The sequence below is a fragment of the Pelobates fuscus genome, chromosome 1, assembly GCF_036172605.1.
Source record: "Pelobates fuscus isolate aPelFus1 chromosome 1, aPelFus1.pri, whole genome shotgun sequence".
Taxonomy (NCBI): domain Eukaryota; kingdom Metazoa; phylum Chordata; class Amphibia; order Anura; family Pelobatidae; genus Pelobates; species Pelobates fuscus.
In genome coordinates, this window is record NC_086317.1 from 441,142,416 (window position 1) to 441,165,653 (window position 23,238).

A 23,238-nucleotide genomic window follows, 5' to 3' on the forward strand; every position below is an offset into this window, starting at 1 on the left:
TACAGATGGTGTGAGATGGTCCATACAGTGTGTTATTATTATTATAGATGGTGTGAGATGGTCCATACAGTGTGTTATTATTATTACAGATGGTGTGAGATGGTCCATACAGTGTTATTATTACAGATGGTGTGAGATGGTCCATACAGTGTGTTGTTATTATTATAGATGGTGTGAGATGGTCCATACAGTGTGTTATTATTATTATAGATGGTGTGAGAAGGTACATGCAGTGTGTTATTATTATTATAGATGGTGTGAGACGGTCCATGCAGTGTGTTATTATTATAGATGGTGTGAGAAGGTCCATACAGTGTGTTATTATTATTATAGATGGTGTGAGAAGGTCCATACAGTGTGTTATTATTACAGATGGTGTGAGAAGGTCCATACAGTGTGTTATTATTATTACAGATGGTGTGAGATGGTCCATACAGTGTGTTATTATTATTATAGATGGTGTGAGATGGTCCATACAGTGTTATTATTACAGATGGTGTGAGATGGTCCATACAGTGTGTTATTATTATTATTATTGATGGTGTGAGATGGTCCATACAGTGTGTTATTATTATTATAGATGGTGTGAAAAGGTCCATGCAGTGTGTTATTATTATTATAGATGGTGTGAGAAGGTCCATACAGTGTGTTATTATTACAGATGGTGTGAGATGGTCCATACAGTGTTATTATTACAGATGGTGTGAGATGGTCCATACAGTGTGTTATTATCACAGATGGTGTGAGATGGTCCATACAGTGTGTTATTATTATTACAGATGGTGTGAGATGGTTCATACAGTGTGTTATTATTATTACAGACGGTGTGAGAAGGTCCATACAGTGTGATATTATTACAGATGGTGTGAGAAGGTCCATACAGTGTGTTATTATTATAGATGGTGTGAGATGGTCCATACAGTGTGTTATTATTACAGATGGTGTGAGAAGGTCCATACAGTGTGTTATTATTATTATAGATGGTGTGAGAAGGTACATGCAGTGTGTTATTATTATTATAGATGGTGTGAGACGGTCCATGCAGTGTGTTATTATTATAGATGGTGTGAGAAGGTCCATACAGTGTGTTATTATTATTATAGATGGTGTGAGAAGGTCCATACAGTGTGTTATTATTATTACAGATGGTGTGAGATGGTCCATACAGTGTTATTATTACAGATGGTGTGAGATGGTCCATACAGTGTGTTGTTATTATTATAAATGGTGTGAGATGGTCCATACAGTGTGTTATTATTATTATAGATGATGTGAGAAGGTACATGCAGTGTGTTATTATTATTATAGATGGTGTGAGACGGTCCATGCAGTGTGTTATTATTATAGATGGTGTGAGAAGGTCCATACAGTGTGTTATTATTATTATAGATGGTGTGAGAAGGTCCATACAGTGTGTTATTATTACAGATGGTGTGAGAAGGTCCATACAGTGTGTTATTATTATTACAGATGGTGTGAGATGGTCCATACAGTGTGTTATTATTATTATAGATGGTGTGAGATGGTCCATACAGTGTGTTATTATTATTATTATAGATGGTGTGAGATGGTCCATACAGTGTGTTATTATTATTATAGAGGGTGTGAGAAGGTCCATGCAGTGTGTTATTATTATTATAGATGGTGTGAGAAAGTCCATACAGTGTGTTATTATTACAGATGGTGTGAGATGGTCCATACAGTGTTATTATTACAGATGGTGTGAGATGGTCCATACAGTGTGTTATTATTATTACAGATGGTGTGAGATGGTTCATACAGTGTGTTATTATTATTACAGACGGTGTGAGAAGGTCCATACAGTGTGATATTATTACAGATGGTGTGAGAAGGTCCATACAGTGTGTTATTATTATAGATGGTGTGAGATGGTCCATACAGTGTGTTATTATTATTACAGATGGTGTGAGATGGTCCATACAGTGTGTTATTATTACAGATGGTGTGAGAAGGTCCATACAGTGTGTTATTATTATTACAGATGGTGTTAGATGGTCCATACAGTGTGTTATTATTATTATAGATGGTGTGAGATGGTCCATACAGTGTGTTATTATTATTACAGATGGTGTGAGATGGTCCATACAGTGTGTTATTATCACAGATGGTGTGAGATGGTCCATACAGTGTGTTATTATTATTACAGATGGTGTTAGATGGTCCATACAGTGTGTTATTATTATTATAGATGGTGTGAGATGGTCCATACAGTGTGTTATTATTATTATTATAGATGGTGTGAGAAGGTCCATGCAGTGTGTTATTATTATTATAGATGGTGTGAGATGGTCCATACAGTGTTATTATTACAGATGGTGTGAGAAGGTCCATACAGTGTGTTATTATTACAGATGGTGTGAGAAGGTCCATACAGTGTGTTATTATTACAGATGGTGTGAGATGGTCCATACAGTGTGTTATTATTATAGATGGTGTGAGAAGGTCCATGCAGTGTGTTATTATTATTATAGATGGTGTGAGAAGGTCCATGCAGTGTGTTATTATTATTATAGATGGTGTGAGAAGGTCCATGCAGTGTGTTATTATTATTATAGATGGTATGAGAAGGTCCATGCAGTGTGTTATTATTATTATAGATGGTGTGAGAAGGTCCATGCAGTGTGTTATTATTATTATAGATGGTGTGAGAAGGTCCATGCAGTGTGTTATTATTATTATAGATGGTGTGAGAAGATCCATACAGTGTGTTGTTATTATTATTACAGATGGTGTGAGAAGGTCCATGCAGTGTGTTATTATTATAGATGGTGTGAGATGGTCCATACAGTGTTATTATTATTATAGATGGTGTGAGAAGGTCCATACAGTGTGTTGTTATTATTATTACAGATGGTGTGAGAAGGTCCATGCAGTGTGTTATTATTACAGATGGTGTGAGATGGTCCATACAGTGTGTTATTATTATTATAGATGGTGTGAGAAGGTCCATACAGTGTGTTATTATTATTACAGATGGTGTGAGAAGGTCCATGCAGTGTGTTGTTACAGATAGAAAGTCTCCAATGAAGGTAGATGTGAGTCACGTGACCATGCCACCTGCAGCACCGAAAGTAAAAGTCCCAGCCCTGGGACCAGCCACTCACCAGGAACGCAGGTAGATCACGTGACCACATCGCGTGACGTCAGCCAGTTTTACTGCTGCTCTGCTCTCGCGAGAGCGAGCTGCCTAGTGACAGCTGACATTTCCGGGAAGATGGCGGCCTGGAGAGCGGTTTACTCTGTTATTTTCCGTAGAATCGTTCCCGTGGGAGCTTCCGGGAACCGGACATGGCTCGGGGCAGCTCGGCTCGCTGGGACAGCCCTAGCCGGGGCGGGGGCTGTGTATACCGGGGGAATGCTGCTGGGATGGCCGCAGAACCGAGACCTGTTACTGCCGAGAGTGTGCGCACAGGTAGGTTACTATCAGAGTGCTGGAAATAGCAACCTGCAATGCTTCATCATCCCGGACTGCGGGCCCTGTCACATTAACTAGACACCAGCGGTATCAGTGGCTGTCTGGGGGTTCCCTGGGGCAGGGGCTGTCTGGGGGTTCCCTGGTTGCAGGGGCTGTCTGGGGGTTCCCTGGTTGCAGGGGCTGTCTGGGGGTTCCCTGGTTGCAGGGGCTGTCTGGGGGTTCCCTGGTTGCAGGGGCTGTCTGGGGGTTCCCTGGTTGCAGGGGCTGTGTGGGGGTTCCCTGGTTGCAGGGGCTGTGTGGGGGTTCCCTGGTTGCAGGGGCTGTGTGGGGGTTCCCTGGTTGCAGGGGCTGTGTGGGGGTTCCCTGGTTGCAGGGGCTGTGTGGGGGTTCCCTGGTTGCAGGGGCTGTGTGGGGGTTCCCTGGTTGCAGGGGCTGTGTGGGGGTTCCCTGGTTGCAGGGGCTGTGTGGGGGTTCCCTGGTTGCAGGGGCTGTGTGGGGGTTCCCTGGTTGCAGGGGCTGTGTGGGGGTTCCCTGGTTGCAGGGGCTGTGTGGGGGTTCCCTGGTTGCAGGGGCTGTGTGGGGGTTCCCTGGTTGCAGGGGCTGTGTGGGGGTTCCCTGGTTGCAGGGGCTGTGTGGGGGTTCCCTGGTTGCAGGGGCTGTGTGGGGGTTCCCTGGTTGCAGGGGCTGTGTGGGGGTTCCCTGGTTGCAGGGGCTGTGTGGGGGTTCCCTGGTTGCAGGGGCTGTGTGGGGGTTCCCTGGTTGCAGGGGCTGTGTGGGGGTTCCCTGGTTGCAGGGGCTGTGTGGGGGTTCCCTGGTTGCAGGGGCTGTGTGGGGGTTCCCTGGTTGCAGGGGCTGTGTGGGGGTTCCCTGGTTGCAGGGGCTGTGTGGGGGTTCCCTGGTTGCAGGGGCTGTGTGGGGGTTCCCTGGTTGCAGGGGCTGTGTGGGGGTTCCCTGGTTGCAGGGGCTGTGTGGGGGTTCCCTGGTTGCAGGGGCTGTGTGGGGGTTCCCTGGTTGCAGGGGCTGTGTGGGGGTTCCCTGGTTGCAGGGGCTGTGTGGGGGTTCCCTGGTTGCAGGGGCTGTGTGGGGGTTCCCTGGTTGCAGGGGCTGTGTGGGGGTTCCCTGGTTGCAGGGGCTGTGTGGGGGTTCCCTGGTTGCAGGGGCTGTGTGGGGGTTCCCTGGTTGCAGGGGCTGTGTGGGGGTTCCCTGGTTGCAGGGGCTGTGTGGGGGTTCCCTGGTTGCAGGGGCTGTGTGGGGGTTCCCTGGTTGCAGGGGCTGTGTGGGGGTTCCCTGGTTGCAGGGGCTGTGTGGGGGTTCCCTGGTTGCAGGGGCTGTGTGGGGGTTCCCTGGTTGCAGGGGCTGTGTGGGGGTTCCCTGGTTGCAGGGGCTGTGTGGGGGTTCCCTGGTTGCAGGGGCTGTGTGGGGGTTCCCTGGTTGCAGGGGCTGTGTGGGGGTTCCCTGGTTGCAGGGGCTGTGTGGGGGTTCCCTGGTTGCAGGGGCTGTGTGGGGGTTCCCTGGTTGCAGGGGCTGTGTGGGGGTTCCCTGGTTGCAGGGGCTGTGTGGGGGTTCCCTGGTTGCAGGGGCTGTGTGGGGGTTCCCTGGTTGCAGGGGCTGTGTGGGGGTTCCCTGGTTGCAGGGGCTGTGTGGGGGTTCCCTGGTTGCAGGGGCTGTGTGGGGGTTCCCTGGTTGCAGGGGCTGTGTGGGGGTTCCCTGGTTGCAGGGGCTGTGTGGGGGTTCCCTGGTTGCAGGGGCTGTGTGGGGGTTCCCTGGTTGCAGGGGCTGTGTGGGGGTTCCCTGGTTGCAGGGGCTGTGTGGGGGTTCCCTGGTTGCAGGGGCTGTGTGGGGGTTCCCTGGTTGCAGGGGCTGTGTGGGGGTTCCCTGGTTGCAGGGGCTGTGTGGGGGTTCCCTGGGGCAGGGCTCCCTAGGTCTCTGCTGCAATGTTTTGCTGGTCAGTAATCCCTGGGTTATCTGTTGCTATGCATGTCTGTTCAGGGACATCAGGTGTTTACTGCAGTGCATTACTAGTCAGGGTCACCAAATGTATTCGTGCCACAAGTCACTTCAAAAGTGTTTACCACTGATGGGTAACTGTGTATTCCTGTGGCTGAGCATCATTGGATACCTATCTTAACAAGTTCATAAATTTACTCAATATTTGTTCTTCCACACAGTACAATGCTTACTGTTATCTAACAGGCAGGTTTTTATCTAACATTTAAAATACCGCTATGTTCATTGCAAAGTAGATGGGTAATCCTAAATTTATGAGAAAACTAGTGTATCATTACAATTTTATTTTAATTTCCTATGTATGATCTAATTAGAGCAGCGTCTCTTTTCAAAATCCATGCATGTTTGATTGGAGGACATAGGCATACATTGGTATTTTAATTCTATGGAGTAGAAAACCCAATGAAATAATTTAAATCTACATAGATTTCTTCATTTAACATTTTCCTTACATCTAATATTGCAGCTTAGTTTTGTGTTTTGCTATTGCAATGAAAAGCAGAACATTATTTTATCACAAGGGAAATCAACTAGTAATCAGCACCATGGTCAGTACACGACTGGGTAATCAGCTTAGATAATTTAGTGTTAAATTTATATTTTATTGGATGGCACATTTCAGTTTTGTAATTTATTTCCTTTTTTTTTTAACTCCTTTTTTTAAAAATTCATTATTTTTTCCGCATTCTGCTTTCTGCAAATGTTTTGATTTGAAGTTAAACTAGGCTTGCAGTGAATTCAATGTAATGGAGAAATGCATGTAAATTAACAAAATATTTTATTTGAGGTGAGTATATAGTGCAACACGCGCACTCGACACAATAGGAACAAATACCGGTAGTTTTAGGAAGGACAGAGTAATGTTTTCAGAGTTACAAAATATAATACTCCCCTGTTTCTTCACAAGTTTAACATAGTATTGTAAAATACAGTGTGTAATCATATTTTTGTAGGGGTATCACATTTCTCATACCAAATATCTTTTTATTTTATTTTTGCACAGTGCATTGAAAGTCAGACAAGCATTAGTGGACATTACTTTTCTTTTTTTTTTAAAGAAACGTGAAGGTTTAAACAAGTGAAGTATACAAGTGAAAATCACAATGAAAGTAACTAGTTAGGTCATGCATTAAGTACTGTGGTAACGTTTAAGCGAAGCTTACTGGTCAGCAGTAGCCAGTACACATGAGTAAGTAATAGTTGTAAGGAATCTCTGGGTAAATCAAGCATCATGTGACACTGTGCTTTGATTGTCTGGCTAAGCGTTATTGTAGTAGTGTTGTGTATGTGGTACCCCACACTAGGTAAACAAGATAAAATAACCACTGTGTCTCCCCATGTTCAGACTTTAGAGAACTGTTAGGTAAGCTCTAATAATCATAGGCATTGGTAAACTGTGCAGCAGACAGGCATTTCAGTGGTAAGACAGGATGTCTCAATGGTAGGCAAAGTGCTGTCAGTCCCAGACCCCAGGTATTTACGCTCAGCCCACGCCGAGACTTGGAAACACGTGAGTGTATTCCTGAGATATTGCTGGGCAAGGGCATTGTGTGGTTACCTTCCAGCCCTATGCCTTGTTATGGACCCGCATTATGACACCACAGGCTCAGGGGGGCTTGCGACAAAGTCCAAGTCCTTCCTTGAGGAGATATGGCAGCATCTCCTGGGTGTTTGGCGCCGCTTGCGGCAAGGGGTCGTCTGTCTTCATGGTCTATGCGGCGGTTGAGTTCCCCGGGCGGCCCTTGGCCTAGGTGGGCCGTGCTTATGAGGTACAGTGGCTTGTTGGATGCTTGCGCACGAAGGGGTAACATGTGCCCCGTGCCCATCTCTTCTTTGTGCTTCCTCCTCACCCCGAGCCGGTGCTATCCCCGTCCATGCTTCCAATTTCGCCCAGAAGCAGTTAAAAAGCTTGTCCAAGCTGACTTACGGGCCTGGTGCAGCTGGTGATAGTCGTTGCTCAACTGAGGGAGGCCCATCCTCGATTTTGAATGGGAGTGCAGCTGTCTTAACTGCCGCCCCCTTCACCAATTATCTTTTTGTGGCAGTGATGCAGATAGATTTCCCTAGTTGATCAATTTTGTAGAACTATTTTGTCATTTAAGATCTAATAAAGATTATTGCCATCTAATTTAATGTCAAGCCTTGCATAATGAAATGTAAAATAATTCCCTCTTGTTCTAGTAGAAATTCTTGACAACTCTGGACCACCCTACATTACTTTCCATATAGATGCTAAAACCAGCTGTGATTCTGCATTATTTTTTTTATTTTTTCAAACTCGTGCAATTCTGTACCATAAGTTATTAGTAGCTCTAATAGTTGCTCTGGTTTTCCCCTTTTTACCAGACCTTTTTTCTTTCTCTTTTGTAACCAATCTACTAACTCATTGGTACGCCCTACAGAAATTTCTTTTCACCTTCATTTTTGTTTTGTTGCAATGTATCGGAAGGGCTCATTTTCTGAAATGGTATAGAGACCTTTTGGGTTTTTTTTTTTTTTTTTTTTTTTTTTTTTTTTTTTTACAATCTATGTTTAAAGAATTTGTTTTGTAATAAACAAAATAAAGTTATTTTTGTAGGTAAGTTATTGAGGTGCAATATTGTAACTGATTTCTATTCCAGAAAATCCATTACTATACATACATACATACTATTTTGTATGCTTACTCTTCTACAACTATCTTTCCTGACTGACCACTTGTAATCACTGAATTCATGGTGTCAGAAGGAGTTCTAGGTAAATGCTATAGCAATATTCCTAATCAGCGTGGACACTACAGATACTAAACTGATGAAAATCATAAAAAAAAAAAAAAAAAATAGGATGTAGTAGTATCTATCTCCTTTATTTTTAATCATGAGCACAATATTTTCAATTGTATCAAATGTTTCAAAATAAAGCGATTGGGGGAAAAAAATGCGCAATTGGCGAGACTGGCTTATATTCTTTATGCATGCTGGGGTTTCTGTAGTAGCATTGCAGTGGACATGTAATTTCTTCTAATTTGGTTTGCTTCCATACTTCAAACTTTCCATCCTTTGTGCCATTAGAATACCAAATTGCTGTAGATTAATAATTGTCATGTATTTATACAAGCCAACATAAGCGATTTTCTTTAATGCTTGCTATGTTGCAGTAGTTCACATACCAGCAATCGCATCTTATATTTGTCGAATGACATGATATACTCTAAAGAGCTTTTTCTAGTTTTTTTTTTTGAGAATTAGCGATTTCACAAAAGGCAATTTAAAGGGACAGAAAAAAAGAGGTGAAAGAGAACCGTTTTCTGATGGAAAGTTTGGTCAATACATTGTGTCTGGAAAATTCAGTACATTCAAAAATGTCAGTTCTAGAGCAACAGTTGAAACAAAGGGGGGACGGGACTTGACAGATTTAATAAATTGCACCAAAGAAATGCTAAAAAATGCTCAAAACTGTCTGCAACACTTTCATAAATCTCCATTATTGGTTCTCCTTCTACAATGCAATGTGTGCCCTGATTCGGATTGTAATGTCAGTTTAAATATACAAGTAGAGAAAATGTATCGCATGTAAAAAGTGTAACAACTTATAGATCACTTTTTTCAAAGGGGCAATTTCCAGATAATTCTTTTTTTTTTTTTTTATTTAAAAATGTATTTTTTTTAAAGGTAATATAAGAGTATATTTGTTTTAAAAAAAAAAAAACTTGGGCATTTATTAAAATTATATCTGAATTGTTATAGGTAGATAACTTGTTTCTGAATTAAATTTACTGCTGATGTTAACTACTTTGAAATGAGGGGCAGCTGATTCCTGTAGAGGGGTGGCATTTTAAAGGATACATTTATTTTACTCCTCATAAAAATAATGAATAAGAAACAAGACTTGAATAATTGTATACAATCGCTATAGCCAGTTTTCAGAGCTTTTCAGAAACTGTCCATCTCTGATTTTGTGATAGGGTTCATTTTGTATTCTGAATGTCAGGGAGTGTGGATTGTATTGTTGACACCATCCTTACTTAACATGAGATGAGAGATGTCAAACTAAATTCTGAAATAATCAAGACCACGAAGAACTTGTGAATGCTGGTGAATGTAACAATTACTGAATTCCTAAAAACCTAAATGTAAAATCTTTATTAAAATATCATGCATACTATGTATCTATCTCCATCACTAGTTGTAATATCACTATTTTCAATGTATAATTGCTGAATAAACAATTTGATCTCCTGGTAGGCATTCGACCTCTAGATATATATTCTACTGTTGCGTATCCTCATGTTCTAGTAGAACACTGAGCCATTGAATCTCGCTTCAGATAAAATCTCCAGTTGTTTTAACATTTCAAGCAGGCACCTTGTGGACATAAAGTGATGAAAACATAAATTTAGGACCGACTCGGAAAGATTTGTGGGCAGAAGCAAAGGCTTCATATAGTTAGTAAGCTGTATACGGATTAAAAATCATGGAGGTAAAATTCCTGCCCTCCCCCACACATAATCTACATCTCCAAAAGTTTCTCTTGTGTTTTATTTTTCCTTCTCAGCTGGCCAATCGTGTTTATTATTAAGATCATTTCATGGATGTTTCACAGGGGCTGGTTTGTGGGATCAAAACTGCCGAGTCATAAACATAGAAGTGGCAGCTGCTAGCCATTTTCTTTTAAGCTGAAATTCTGCCGCTACCATTCTATTAAAGCACAGGACTAAACCTTTATTGCTTTTATAGTAATATCTGACATACGAGCTGCAGCAATATTGTTTTTTTTATGTTTTAATGGTATCTTTATGGAAACATATTTGTTACATGACCCAGTTTTTTTTCCCTCATTTCTAATACAACGCATGAGAAAATCTGTGTCCATTTATTGCATTATAGAAGTATGACTCTGTAAACAGTTAATTGGCAATTTTACACACAATCCTCAGAGATATGTCATTGTTAATACTGTTAAACTGTGGACTAGAGAGGGATTTTCTTATTCAGCTATTTTGGCATAACATTCGTAATTCCCTTTTCAGATTTTCATTGCATGCTCTCTCTGATACATTTTTTTTAATTATTTTTTTTTTTCTTTCGGAAGAACACCACAGCATCTACTAGCTGGGATGTTTAAAAACTATCTTTATGAAAATGTGTGCGTGTTGATACATTTATTTTTTTTAAATAAAATTGAGGGATTTAGAGGATTCGGACCAACTGGGATTGACAAATACTTAGACTAGTTAAATGTTTAGTAGATAACATTGTATTACAATAAGCATCGTTTTTAAAATATTGTGTTCTTTTCTTTTCCAGTTGTGGGCCTACAACATTGCTTTTTATGTAGCACCAAGTGGCCCTTTTAAACGTGTTTGTACTTTTTAGGGATGGCTTTTTTAATAATCGTTTTACAATATTCAAAGACCAAATGTAATCATACATTTTATATATTATATCTATCTAATATATATATATATATATATATATATATATATATATATATATATATATATATATTACACAAGATCCAGTGTACTCACTTATCCACTAAGCAGCCATTACAATGCTGACAGATTTTATTTTTTTTAAACACCTAATCTAGGCAAACTTCATGGGGGGTAGTTACATTATATGATCATACACTGCATATGCCTGCCACAACGTCAATGTACCCCATTTTATATATATATATATATATATATATATATTAATTAATTTATTTTGAGAAAGTCGAAACATGAGTTGTTCTTTCGGGGTCTGCAGAGAGTTTGTAAATTTGACAATATTAATAAATGTCTAGATGCATATATGGTAAAAAAAAATAGCATGTTCCTTTTTGAGGATATTTATCCTTTTACTGAATACAAATAGTGCATGCATGAAATTGACAAAACACATTTTATTTTAGTAATCCTGTTTCAAATTAACTTAATATTTTACATTCTAATTAGAATTATCAGGAAAAAAATGTTTATTTTAAAGTAATTTACAACTAATTTCAGTCTGGGAAAAAATTGCTGCTCGATGGTTTTTGAGAATAAAGCTCCTATTTGTGTTGGAACAAAATAAAGTATATGTTTTACCATTCTATTATTTGTAGGATAGTTTAATTGATGACTGATCTATGAAACAGTTTGCAAAAGTGGTCTACCAGTTAGTGTTTATTTGATATAATAATAAAATGTATGGTCTTTTGCCAGGTCGGAATTGTCCCGTTTAAAGATTAAATTCAACGCATAATAAGTAGCTAAATTCCTCTTATTATGTTATTTATTACTGTTATGATGTCCTAAATAAAACTGTAGGACAGCACAGATTGTCTTCTGAAAGGCAGAATACAAATTAACATGTCACACACTCTTCTAACGTGATATTGTTTTTAATACTTTTTTACTTTGTAGGCCGAACTTAAATTTGCATTTGAATGTCTTCCTGTGCCATTTTAGAAGTTTTACTTACTTGTATGCTTGCCAAAAGATGCTAATCAATTAAACTATTATAATAATTGTACTACTTGGCGAAGACTCCACCAGTGGTTAAAACGTTGCTCGGTCACTTTGTTTTAAAAGTAAGACACACATCAAGTTTTGAGTGGTGGAGCATGATATAATTTTATATTCTTTAATCATATCCGCTGGAGGCTTTGACTGATAAAAAGACATTCTTTCCCCTTTATCACCTTTAAGGAGCATTAAAAGAGGATAGCCCTTTAATATAATAAATAAATATTGGTTTAAGCTAGCAAACTATAAAGATTGAGTATTTGTTAACAAAACACAGTTCAAATAAAGTTTATTTAAATTTGACTTGTGTGTCCCAAAAATAAAGCCGTATTGTTACATTTGTTATATGTTCGGTGTTCTCTGAAATTAATGTAAAATCTGGGTGTCCTGTGCAGAATTAACCTGAGTACGTGTTTGTATAACTGCTTAATTCACCCGGTGAAGCATAGACATTCCATTACCAAGAATGTTCTTGGATTAATGCATGAGTTTAATAGCATTTTTTTTTACCCGCCGATCTGAAACCGATAACAAAAGTCCTCGCAGGCTGTAATCAGCAGTGTTCCTTTCCACTCTGATTGTGTTTCTGATACTGCCATAGACATCATAGACCAGCCAAAATGTTACAATCTTTGATTTCAAGTGTTACAGAAATATAACAAGTTATGCAGAACTCTAAACAATAAAAAAAAAACAAAAAAAAAACATGCTGGAAAATAGAAAGCATATATGAATTATAAAACACAGTGATTAAAGGCTTTATGTAGCTTTGTAAATTAATTGCAGCTTTTGGTTTTCTTATGTGTTGGACTGTAGCGTGAAAGGAAAAAGATTTCTATTAAAATATGAATGCCAAGTCATCACTGAACATACTAACAGAGTTAATCAGGAGAGTATTCAGCAGTAGAGACATTTATACTACAAACGCATGCCTATCCCACCATGACTAGTTTCAAAAGCAGGCCTTTTTTGTTCAATTTAAATATCTTTGGATTTGCACTGGGTGCTATCAGTAGTATTAAATAGTGTGTAACATTAAACTAGTATTTTAAAAGAGCACTTTTGCATAAGAACTGTATTCCTAAGACTGTAGTGCCCCGTCCGACATTAGAATTAGTCCTCCCTTCCCCCGTAAATGCTATAAAAGTTATGAAAAATAATTTAAAGGGACACTATAGTCACCCAAACAATTTTAGCTTAATGAAACCGTTTTGGTGAATAGATTGTGCTCCTGCAGGTTCTCTGCCATTTAGGAGTTAAATCCCTTTGTTTCTGCAGCCCTAGCCATACCTCCCTGCATGTGACTTACACAGACTTCCTAAACACTCCATGTAAAGAGTCATCTAATCTTTACACATCCTTTATTGCAGGTCTGTTTAATTTACAATTTCTCATCTCCTGCTCTGTTACTAGCTTGCTAGACCATGCTGAAGCCTCCTGTATGTAATTAAAGTTCAATTTACAAAGCTGGAGAGAAAAACCTTTAACGTTAATAACATGTGCTTGAAAATTAAACCATTTTGCTTTCATGCAGGCTGTGTCAGTCACAGCTAGGAGAGGTGTGGCTAGGGCTGCATTAACAGGAATACAAGAAAAGCAAGCAGTGAAATTTCAGTGGCGTGATCTATACACAAATTGCTTCATTAACCCCTTAAGGACACATGACGTGTGTGACACGTCATGATTCCATTTTATTCCAGAAGTTTGGTCCTTAAGGGGTTAAGCAAAAGTTGTTTGGGTGACTGAAGTGTCCCTTTAAATAAATCTAAAAAGCATTTTACTTACAATTTTTACAGCACTGAGACTCCCTTGGCACTGCTGCCCTATCTGCCTCCTGTGACAAAGTTGGCTTGTTGTCCAATCTAATGCTCATCTTAGAGGAGCATGGAGGATGTGCTGTGCATGTGCAATGAGCACCCAACACATCCAATTAAATGCTTCTCATAGGAAAGAACAGTGAAATTCTGTGTTTTCCTGGGAGCAGTATTTCATGGTGTTCAACATCTCCTCAGCTCCTATGATTCATAAAGTGATGTTACTGAAACAGCGCTTCCAAGGTTTGTGTCAGGGTCTTACCTGAGGTGGGAGTCCGGTAGGCAGAGATGTATGTTCACACTTGCAGATAAACACAGTCCAAGGTGATCAGGTAAGAAACCACCAGGACTGTGAATCTGTGCACAGGAACGGTGCAGGAAAGATGCTCCAATTCGCGGTACAGACAAGGACACAAGCAGGAGGATAGTCGAGGATAAGCCAAAGGCAGGGGATGCCAGAGGTCAGGATAAACGAGGATAGAAGCCAAGGTCAGGAGCCGGGGTCGATTTGGAGAACTAGTTCAGGAGTCAAAACAGGAACAACACACAATCACCAGAATCAAAGAACTGACAAAGTTCCAAGGGCAAGGCAGTGTTTAAATACCCGATTGATTAGCAATATGCCTCAAGTGAAGCACATGTATCAGCCACAGATGAAGTCCAATCCCCTAGTGCTGCAGACAATGCCAGGAATAACAAGGATATATTTTATTCAAAAGAACCAAATCTGCTGTAGCTCAGAGGCAGTATAGCAGGCCCAGGACAGTATAGCAGGCGGAGGATCCAGGTTCAAATCCCCTGTTTGGCACTTGTGGAACGGCCACGCCTGGCCATCTGGATGGCACGGTTAGAACTGTGACAGTTTGTGTTTAAGCAAAGAAGGTTAAAATCTTGAAGTTAAAATTAGTATGAACTTTGTAAAATGTTATGTTCTTGGGTACAGAGCTACAATCATGACATGAAAAATTACATTACTAAAAATCAGTTCATTGATGGAAGCAAAAGTGTCAAAACAAACAAACCATTGGACCTGTCGACGAGTAATATTTATGGCTTTACACCACTCATCCTGATCTAACGGACATTTCAGATCACTCTCCCATTTAGTTTTCTGAGGGAAGCTAACCACTTCATTCATGTTTCTTATAGCTACTATTGCTTTAGCTAGGACTTTTGGTACATTCTGGTTTGAGAAAATATTTTTTATCATCATATACGCTTTTCCAAGATCTTTGCTAAGGTGTTTCTGCAGGAAATATTTAAGTCTCAGGTACGTAAATACTTCTCGCTGGGACAGATGGAATTTCTGTACAATAATATCAAAAGGCAATATGTTAGCTGCACCTAATATCTGCGAGACTTTATATATTCCCTGGGTTCGCCAGCTATCTAGAGAGATGTCCCTCATATTGGCTTCTATTGTTCTCAGATTTGCTGTATCCAAAATCGCATGTTTTAGAGACATTTTCATTTTGATTTCCTCCCAGACTGGCACCATTTGAGCCCATATAATATTATTTTTGATATCGATCTCCATTTTACCTAAAGGTTTTGTATTCCATAATATGCCCTCTGAACTTTTTAGACCTAAATCTTCCATTTCCATACAAAACCAACTTTCTTTCCTAGCCGTCACCGTCTGGGACCTGTACATATGTGTAATCACGTTTGCCCAGTATATAACTCTTATATTGGGAAAATTTAATCCACCGTCCTTGGTTTTTAGTGATAGGATTTTCCTGTTTATTCTATTTTTCTTACCTTTATTAATAAAGTTCTCTAGATTATTCTGCAATAATGTCAACCAACTATCTGGAACCCTGAGTGGAATCATTTGAAATAAATAGTTCCACTTAGGGATAATATAGGAGTTGATGACATTAATACGACCCCACCAGGTAATCTGCGCACTTCTCCAATCTTTGAGTAGTAAGTTTGTACTTTTTAGCAAGCTTAAGAAATTTTCTTCCATCATTCTCTCTATATTTTTCGTAATGGTTATTCCTAAGCAGTCAAACTTCTGAGGTGCCCATGTAAATGCGTAGAGATTACTAATTTCCTCTCTTGACTTTTTATCTAATTCAATGCTCATCACGACTGTTTTTTCATTGTTAAGTTTATAATTTGCTAGTTGGCTATACCGTCTAACTTCTCCCATCAGATGTTTCAAAGATCTAACTGGGTCAGTGATTGTCAGAAGGATGTCATCCGCATAAATACTAATTTTTAGTTCTTTTTCTCCTATTTTGTATCCCTTTATATCTACATTGTTTCTAATATTTTCCGCTAAGGGTTCTATTGAGAGGATGTATAATAGAGGTGAGAGCGGGCATCCTTGTCTGACTCCATTATTAACTGATACCCAATCTGAACATACATTAGGGCCTACTATCCTAGTAGAAGGGTTTTTATATAGGGCCATAATTCCTCTTATCATCCAGTCATCTATTCCATAGGCTTCTAGGGTTAGTTCTAAAAACTTCCAGTTTAGCCTATCGAAGGCTTTTTCTGCTTAAATCTATTAGAATCTTACTATAAGGTCATCTATAGATGGTATCTAGTCCCCAGTAAGCTGTCCCAGATGTACCCAGGGGTATCTTCTAAATGTTGGAGATGCGATAAAGAAGCAGGCTCATTTATCCATATCTGGTGGAGTTGTTCAAAAATCCAGAGCTCTATAAAGAGAATGCTAAGATTCATAAAAGAGATAACCGGAATAGAGTTAGAAATGAAACCTGAGATAGTCTTGCTACACATGCACTGGCCAAAGATGGTCTATAGTATCAGATGCTTTGTTATTCACTGCTATATTGCATTCAAAATTGTCTTAGCACGGAATTGGAAATCAAACCAAACGATCAATTGGGATACGATTAAGGACCAAATCCGTCTTCAGACAATGATGGAGAGAGATCTGAGCATCCCATATTTGAATGCCCCCAAAAGGAGAGACCTATGGCAAGGGTGGCTCAACAAAATTGAAAATCGGCCATAAAGCATATTAGGATTTACCTGAGCTCAGAAAGAATTAGAGCTATGAGTCAATGATATATCCCCTCTCAATGCCTGACCCGGCAGATAACACTGTATTGTGTTTGTATTTTGTATTTTGTATTATGTAAATGTGTTAAATGTGCTAATTATGTTAAAACAGTATTGGACTTATGTAGTCATAGTGCTAAATGTATGTGTGTAAGAAATTAAATAAAAGAATTTATACTAAAAAAAAAAAAAAAAAACAAACAAACCAGCATAAATCTATAAAATGATCAGGCATCTTTGCAAATGCATACTGTTTTTTATTCCTGGTGTCTAGTTTATGATCAGTTTTGACTGGATCACTGCAAGTCTTTGCCAGACCGCTTTAGGGTTTACAAGTAAAGAACCTACATTGCTACAACAGTGAGCAATTTTATTTTAAATAATTAAATGGCACCTAGTTAGTGACCCCTGGTTGGTGGGAAATTACCAAGGGTCTCTAACAGCAGAGAGCGTAGTGTATGTCTCTTTCTGCAGTGACCTGCATATTACTCAATGCATTTGCAGGGTGACAAAATTGCATCCATCCAAAAGACACTAAGAATAGTGTCTCTTACCATATTAAGAAACGTATATTTTCCAAGCGCAATGAACAGACATTATTCAGTCATTTTTTTTATTAGGAATGTTTATTATTGAACTCAATGACTAAAGAATAATGTACTTTTATTTTCATCTTTCTCAATCTGTGTATGTTATTGTAATCCCTAAATTGTTTTCCCATGTGGAATCCCTACTTTGACTCTGAATTTTAGAAATGCAATCACCAATGTAGCGTATTCCTGTAGCTCATTAAGCGGGTGAATATGCAGCGTATATATGTTGTATGTGATGCTTCCAGTAACTGTTTTCTTAATGGTGGTCTGTAAACAAAATGGAAGTAGGCAGAAACATCTGCCATTGTTGTTATTTTAGAACTGATTTGTACCCTCTGTGCAGAAATGTCCCCTTTTTATGTTGCCTTATATAACATAACATATTATCTATACGTTGTGCTCTTCAATAAGCAAGCATGCGTACAGAGCAGATTATTTTCTCGTTTGAAGAGGTAAAACATTGTCATGGTGTTGCTCCCATATTGAAAGCTAAGGATTGTGGGGTAAAATGAAACACTCGCATCTTCTGCGGTGGCTATCTTGGACTAAATATAGATATATTGCTGGTATTTTATCTAATTCAATGTTATATTAAAATGTGTGGATAACAGCTTGAACTGTGAATGGAATTCAAAGGGATGGATTTAATGCAATATGTTTGTTATCCCATGTACATGTGCAGTAGTTCCATCTTTGTCCTCTCTTTATAAAAACTGTAATCGTATAGATTAATAATTTTTACTGTTGATTTTGGAAATAAAAATGTAGAAGATTTACTCCTCCCCCAAGGAAAGCAAATACTTTTCATCTCACTGTTAATTTTTTTTTTTCTTTATAGATGTGGTTCATCTCACATTACTGGTATTATGTTAAGAGAGTGTGTGACATTTACAGTAATTTTTACTGTGATGATGAGAAGAAATTATTGCATTTATCATCTACTTCACATATTCAGTTCATTTTATCTTCTTACCAGTACTTGTTGATATCTGCTCTTTTCCCCCCAAGTTGTTCAGACCCACCTTCCACATGTCAATCGGTGTTTTGGTTGTTAGCCCCGATTTGGGATACCAGACTGTGGTATCCCAAATCTGTGATCCACCTTTGCTGCTTTGCATGTAGAGTTGGTAAGTTGCATTGTGGGATATGTGTGTGCTTATACCTATATCTCAAGGCTGTAATTGTTATCATCATCATCATCATTTATAGCACTAACATAATTCCGCAAGTAAATGAGAACGTAAATGGTAGATACAAGAGGTTTAGTTGCCCCTGTTCAAATGTCCTGGCTATCTAGGATTGTAATCATGTTAGCTGAGAATTTCTAACATTCACACATTGTCTCTGAGCTGCAAATTAAGTCTTATGATTGCACTTTGCGTTGCTGGGGGCTTCCTAGCGCTGCATTCTAAATAAAGTTATTGGTGTGTTTTTTTTTTTTTTTTTTATTTCAAGCACCACTTAATTTAACTTTGTACAAGACTATAATTGCATTCTTCCAAGTTTTAAAGCAAATGATCTATTAGTATGTATGAGCTCACATATTTGATTTCCACATTTGTCAAATATGCTTAATTTGTGCCCTCATACTCTGATTTAATTCTTTTTAACAAAAACACATGTTTTTTTTGTAATTTGATCTGTTTGTGGAGCGCAGACTGTTTCCAATGGCAAGCCTAATGTTTCCCATCTGTACGGCTATGAGGGTAAACTCAGAGGTATCATACATTTTAGACCAAGCATGTCAACCAAATTGTTTCCTGACAAGAACGCTCTACCATTGTCATATGGAAGGATATATATGTTGATTTAAGACAGCCGTTTTTAACTGTATCTCTATAAAGTTTGCTTGACAACTTATAAAAGAACACTGATTGACTCTGTTACATAAATTAAACTTTTTTTTTTTTTGACAATCTATTTTTATTATACATTTTTCTCGTCAATGTTTTATTTAGAATACAATTACAAGAGTAAAACACATATATTGAATGGTGCATAACAAGACAAGATCACAGTGACAATCGCATAAGCATGTTGTTAAGCAAACAACTATTTTTTTTTTTTTTTTTTTTAATTCTTTATTTTGGGTGTGCACAGAATAAACAGGTAGCCGGTATGCGCCACAACAGCGACATCCAGTAAAATAGGTAAACATGAGTATTACAAGTCATGGCATACGTTATACAGGCACATTTTATAGTTATTATAGAATTACGATAGTTTAGGTTGACGTTTAGTTTCAAGATGTTGGCATAATGCACGCGCCATGCAGAAATAGGTAGGAGAGGGACAAAAGACGAAAAACATAGCTCGCGCAGAGAACGTACATACAAGAGCATTCTAACCATTGAGTTATTAGTGTGAAATCTCACTTTTTGCCTATGCAGTGAGAGGATGAGAGTTCGTACATTTCTAATTATAACAAAAACACGCTTTAAACATTTTGGTTTTAACTAAGGTAGTATAGCTCGCTTGGGGTGACATTTTTGTCGCTGCTAATGTCAGACATATAAAGATCTATAAGTCACAAAAGTAAAAGTAAAAGTAATTGCTGGCACAAAACAGGTTATACAATGAACAACTTCGCTTTACTGGCGTTAACATGGCAAACCGATCTTCTGGTGTAGTGTAAGCAGTTCTTTATAAAGCAGCTAGGTTGGATAGCTGGGGAGGGTACTGCCGGCACTAGGTATAAGTAATAGGTGTGATATGATAGCTTAGACTATGCAGTTAGATACAGTAAGCGTGTTACACATTTCTATGGACAGCAGGAGGGAGATTGTCTAGTAGACAAGTTGTTATCTAAAGCCTCGCTTGCAACTGCAGTATACAATAAAAGAAAGTAAAATGTTAGATGCACATGGCTGCACAATCAGGACACGCTTGGGAGAAAATTTGCTGAATATATTCTCTAGTTAGCTTCACATTTTTATGTAATAGGCAGGATAGTATAGAAAAAACAATGCACATTTTTATAATATAGCATGAGGCATACGCGTGAATATGAAAACAGTGCCAGTGTTTGATTGTCCTTCATGACTTTAGCTTGTGGACTATAGCACTGTGGTAGATGAGTATATTTCCCTGGAGGCCCCCAAGGTAAATCAGGCTTTGAGTCTCGTTATGGCTATTTGAGGGTTAGAGCATGGTAGCGCATTGGGTTAAACTGGGCTCAGGGTGTGGGCACCGGGGGTGCATTGCTGGGGTACCATGGTACCTATACTCAGCCTCGAGGTCATCCAATGCCATGCGGGGGCTCTGCACTTCCCAGCCCTGAGAGTCTCATGGTGGAGCCTTGCTGCTTTCCCAAGTGACGGTCTGCATTCAGGAGTCGCTGTGGAAGCCCGGCTATGGAGGAGCGGCAGCTTCTTCTGTGTGGCTTCAGAGGCCGGCTAGCCTTGTGAGGCAGGCGCCGTGCTGCAGCCCTGTCTGTTTGTGGCAGGCTGGTTGTGGCTGTATGTGCTGTCTTTCGCATGCTGGGAAGCTTGGTTGTTTTCCGGTGCGTGGCCCGTGTGTGCTGGGAGCCAGGTTTTGTGGTCCTCCATTTTCTGTCCCTCTGTATCTTGGATGCAGTGGTTTTGTCACTGGAGCGGTGAGGCAGTGTATGAGGCGATTGATTTGGCTTGGTAGGTAGTGGTGCTTGTTGCATGATCCGTCTGCTCTCCAGCTTTCTCCAGAACGCATTGAAGAGAGCATCTAAGCGTTGGTGTATAGTGCTAGCCTCTCTTTCCGGCACTGGAGTACTCGTGGCAGCCGCCATTTTAATTGCACCCCCGGTGTCCTCGCTGGGGTTTGCGACCCTGCCTCAGCTCTTCGGAGGATCAGGGAGGTCAGCAGGATGGGAACCGGGATCACCCCCACCGGTCCAGAGGGGGGGGAGAGGGGCAGCAGAGCGTCGATCGGAGAACTGGGGGAGCGGCCGTCTCACTCCAGCTCAAGCCTTCCCAGGCCGCAGACCTCAATCGGGTTACTTTGGTACCGAGCGGGCACTTGAGGGGTATCCCCGTGTTCACCTTCAGCTGGTGAGTGTTTGAGTGCGTTTGTTAGGGCTGTGGCTGGTTTCGGATCGCTGTTGGCACCGATATTCCGGTTCTGGCGCGGGAGCTCAGACGAGGTGCGTCTGATCCGATCGGCGGTCAGGCCCCGCCCCCCCAGCAAACCACTATTTTATAGTGAGAATGACAACCTAAGTTGGTGTAAATGTTCCAGGAGCTGGTTCACCTAAAATGGCTGTTGTGTTGTATCGCCAATGAAATTATGTTGAAATTGATAATGCCAAAAATAAACTAAAACAAAATCAAGTATTTCAGGAAAAAGTGCCGCGCGTGTGTGTGGTGTGTACACCTTTAAATCTGCTACAGGCAGAATAGGTAAAGTATACACCAAGTACTATACTTTATAGATAAAGATGCACTCTCTTAGACAGGTTTTTGGTGAACTCCTGTCCTTATCCAGTTTTGAGCAATTCACCGAAAGTCAGACTCCCTCACTCCTGTGTGTTGCAATAGGCATACCAGACAAATATATTAAAACAAGCATGTAGAGTGGGTAGGACGGACAAGATAAACCCGGCATGTCGGGCAGTATACACGATTATGAATATCACTAGGTATGTTATCAGGCTATCAGCTGGTGTCGGGGGTGGGGGGATGACCATAAGGATGGAGCTATATGCCCAGGTGACAGGGCTAAACCCATCTCAAGAAGCGCTCCAGGGCGTGGGAGCCACGCACAGTGTAACCTTCAAGGAGGAGGTGCAGAATTTTCTGCTTAATACTTTGGCAACTGGGTAAAACAAATTGTAACAGTAGTTATAAGAACGTAAAGCAAGATGAAAACTTCAAACCGTACTGGGGTATTACAGTCCTGGTTACGGAACTCCAGCAAGAATCAATCAGAGTACGGTCGACAAAATGGAGGACCCAGGGCGGGTAGTGGGCCCCAGGTCTGCATTTTTGCCACTTTGACTTCGGCGTGTGTAAAAATGTCCTGTGTCGTTGCGGCAATCGTGAGTGAAAAGGCAGGTAGTCTGCTCTCAAATGCTCGATGAGGCACCCCAAAAAACGAGCTTAAGTGGGAGAATAGTACGGAGCGAGATGAAATCGCATCCGCTCCCTGTCAAGGTCAGGCCCCGCCCCTCCAAAAATTAAACTTAAGTTACAGAATCTTTGTTGGTATTTTACTGAATTACTGCATATTAGCAATGCTAACATCTAGTGCTTCAAGTTTAGTTTAGCTAATAAAAATAGAGTATTCAATAGAGCAAACCTCTTTGATTTGATCTCAGTGAAGTAATTAACCTCTGTGACTCATGGTACCTATCCAAAGGTTTTCAAAATTTGTACTCTTTCTTTGCCCCATCCTCTCGACTTCTCCTCTCTCTCCCTCTGTGATTTGTTTGATGGACCCCATTGCTACTTGAACATTTATGTTTTCTCTCCTAATCCCTTCAGGTCAGCTACTGTATAATGGTGCCACTAATACCGTGTAGTGGTTGTTGGAACAATGATCTCATGCAGGACCAGAGAGACTAGGTTATTTCTTGATGATCATGAAGAAAGTTGTACTGAAAACATACAGATGGTGTTAAGGCAGATTTTATTGGAAAAAACTACAACATTTTAGTTCCCACAGGAGCTTTTATCAAGGTTTCTGATAAAAGCTCATCTGCAATCTTTCACACCAGAGATATTCCGGCTTCAGATTGGCGTTTCTTATTTGCTTCCTAACCTAAAAAAAGATGACTTTCAGTCCCTAATTGAAGAGAGAAAACAGATCTTTAGGAGTGAACTGTCTGATATTTGGACCTCAATCTCTAGAAACGGCAGGCCCTAAAACACTCTGCCTAGCTCTCACCCCAATCCATAAACA

General features: G+C 40.1%; 1 protein-coding gene across 1 annotated transcript in view; it reads left to right on the plus strand.

Annotated features, from left to right (window-relative positions):
* Nucleotides 1-3,217: 3,217 nt before the first annotated feature.
* The window catches only part of MICU2 (mitochondrial calcium uptake 2), a 284,103-nt gene continuing 264,082 nt past the window's right edge, over nucleotides 3,218-23,238 (plus strand). Inside the window, exon 1 of the mRNA XM_063429809.1 lies at nucleotides 3,218-3,433. Within this exon, the coding sequence (XP_063285879.1) occupies nucleotides 3,236-3,433 (198 nt within the window). The 5' untranslated portion in view covers nucleotides 3,218-3,235. The remainder of the gene's footprint in view (nucleotides 3,434-23,238) is intronic.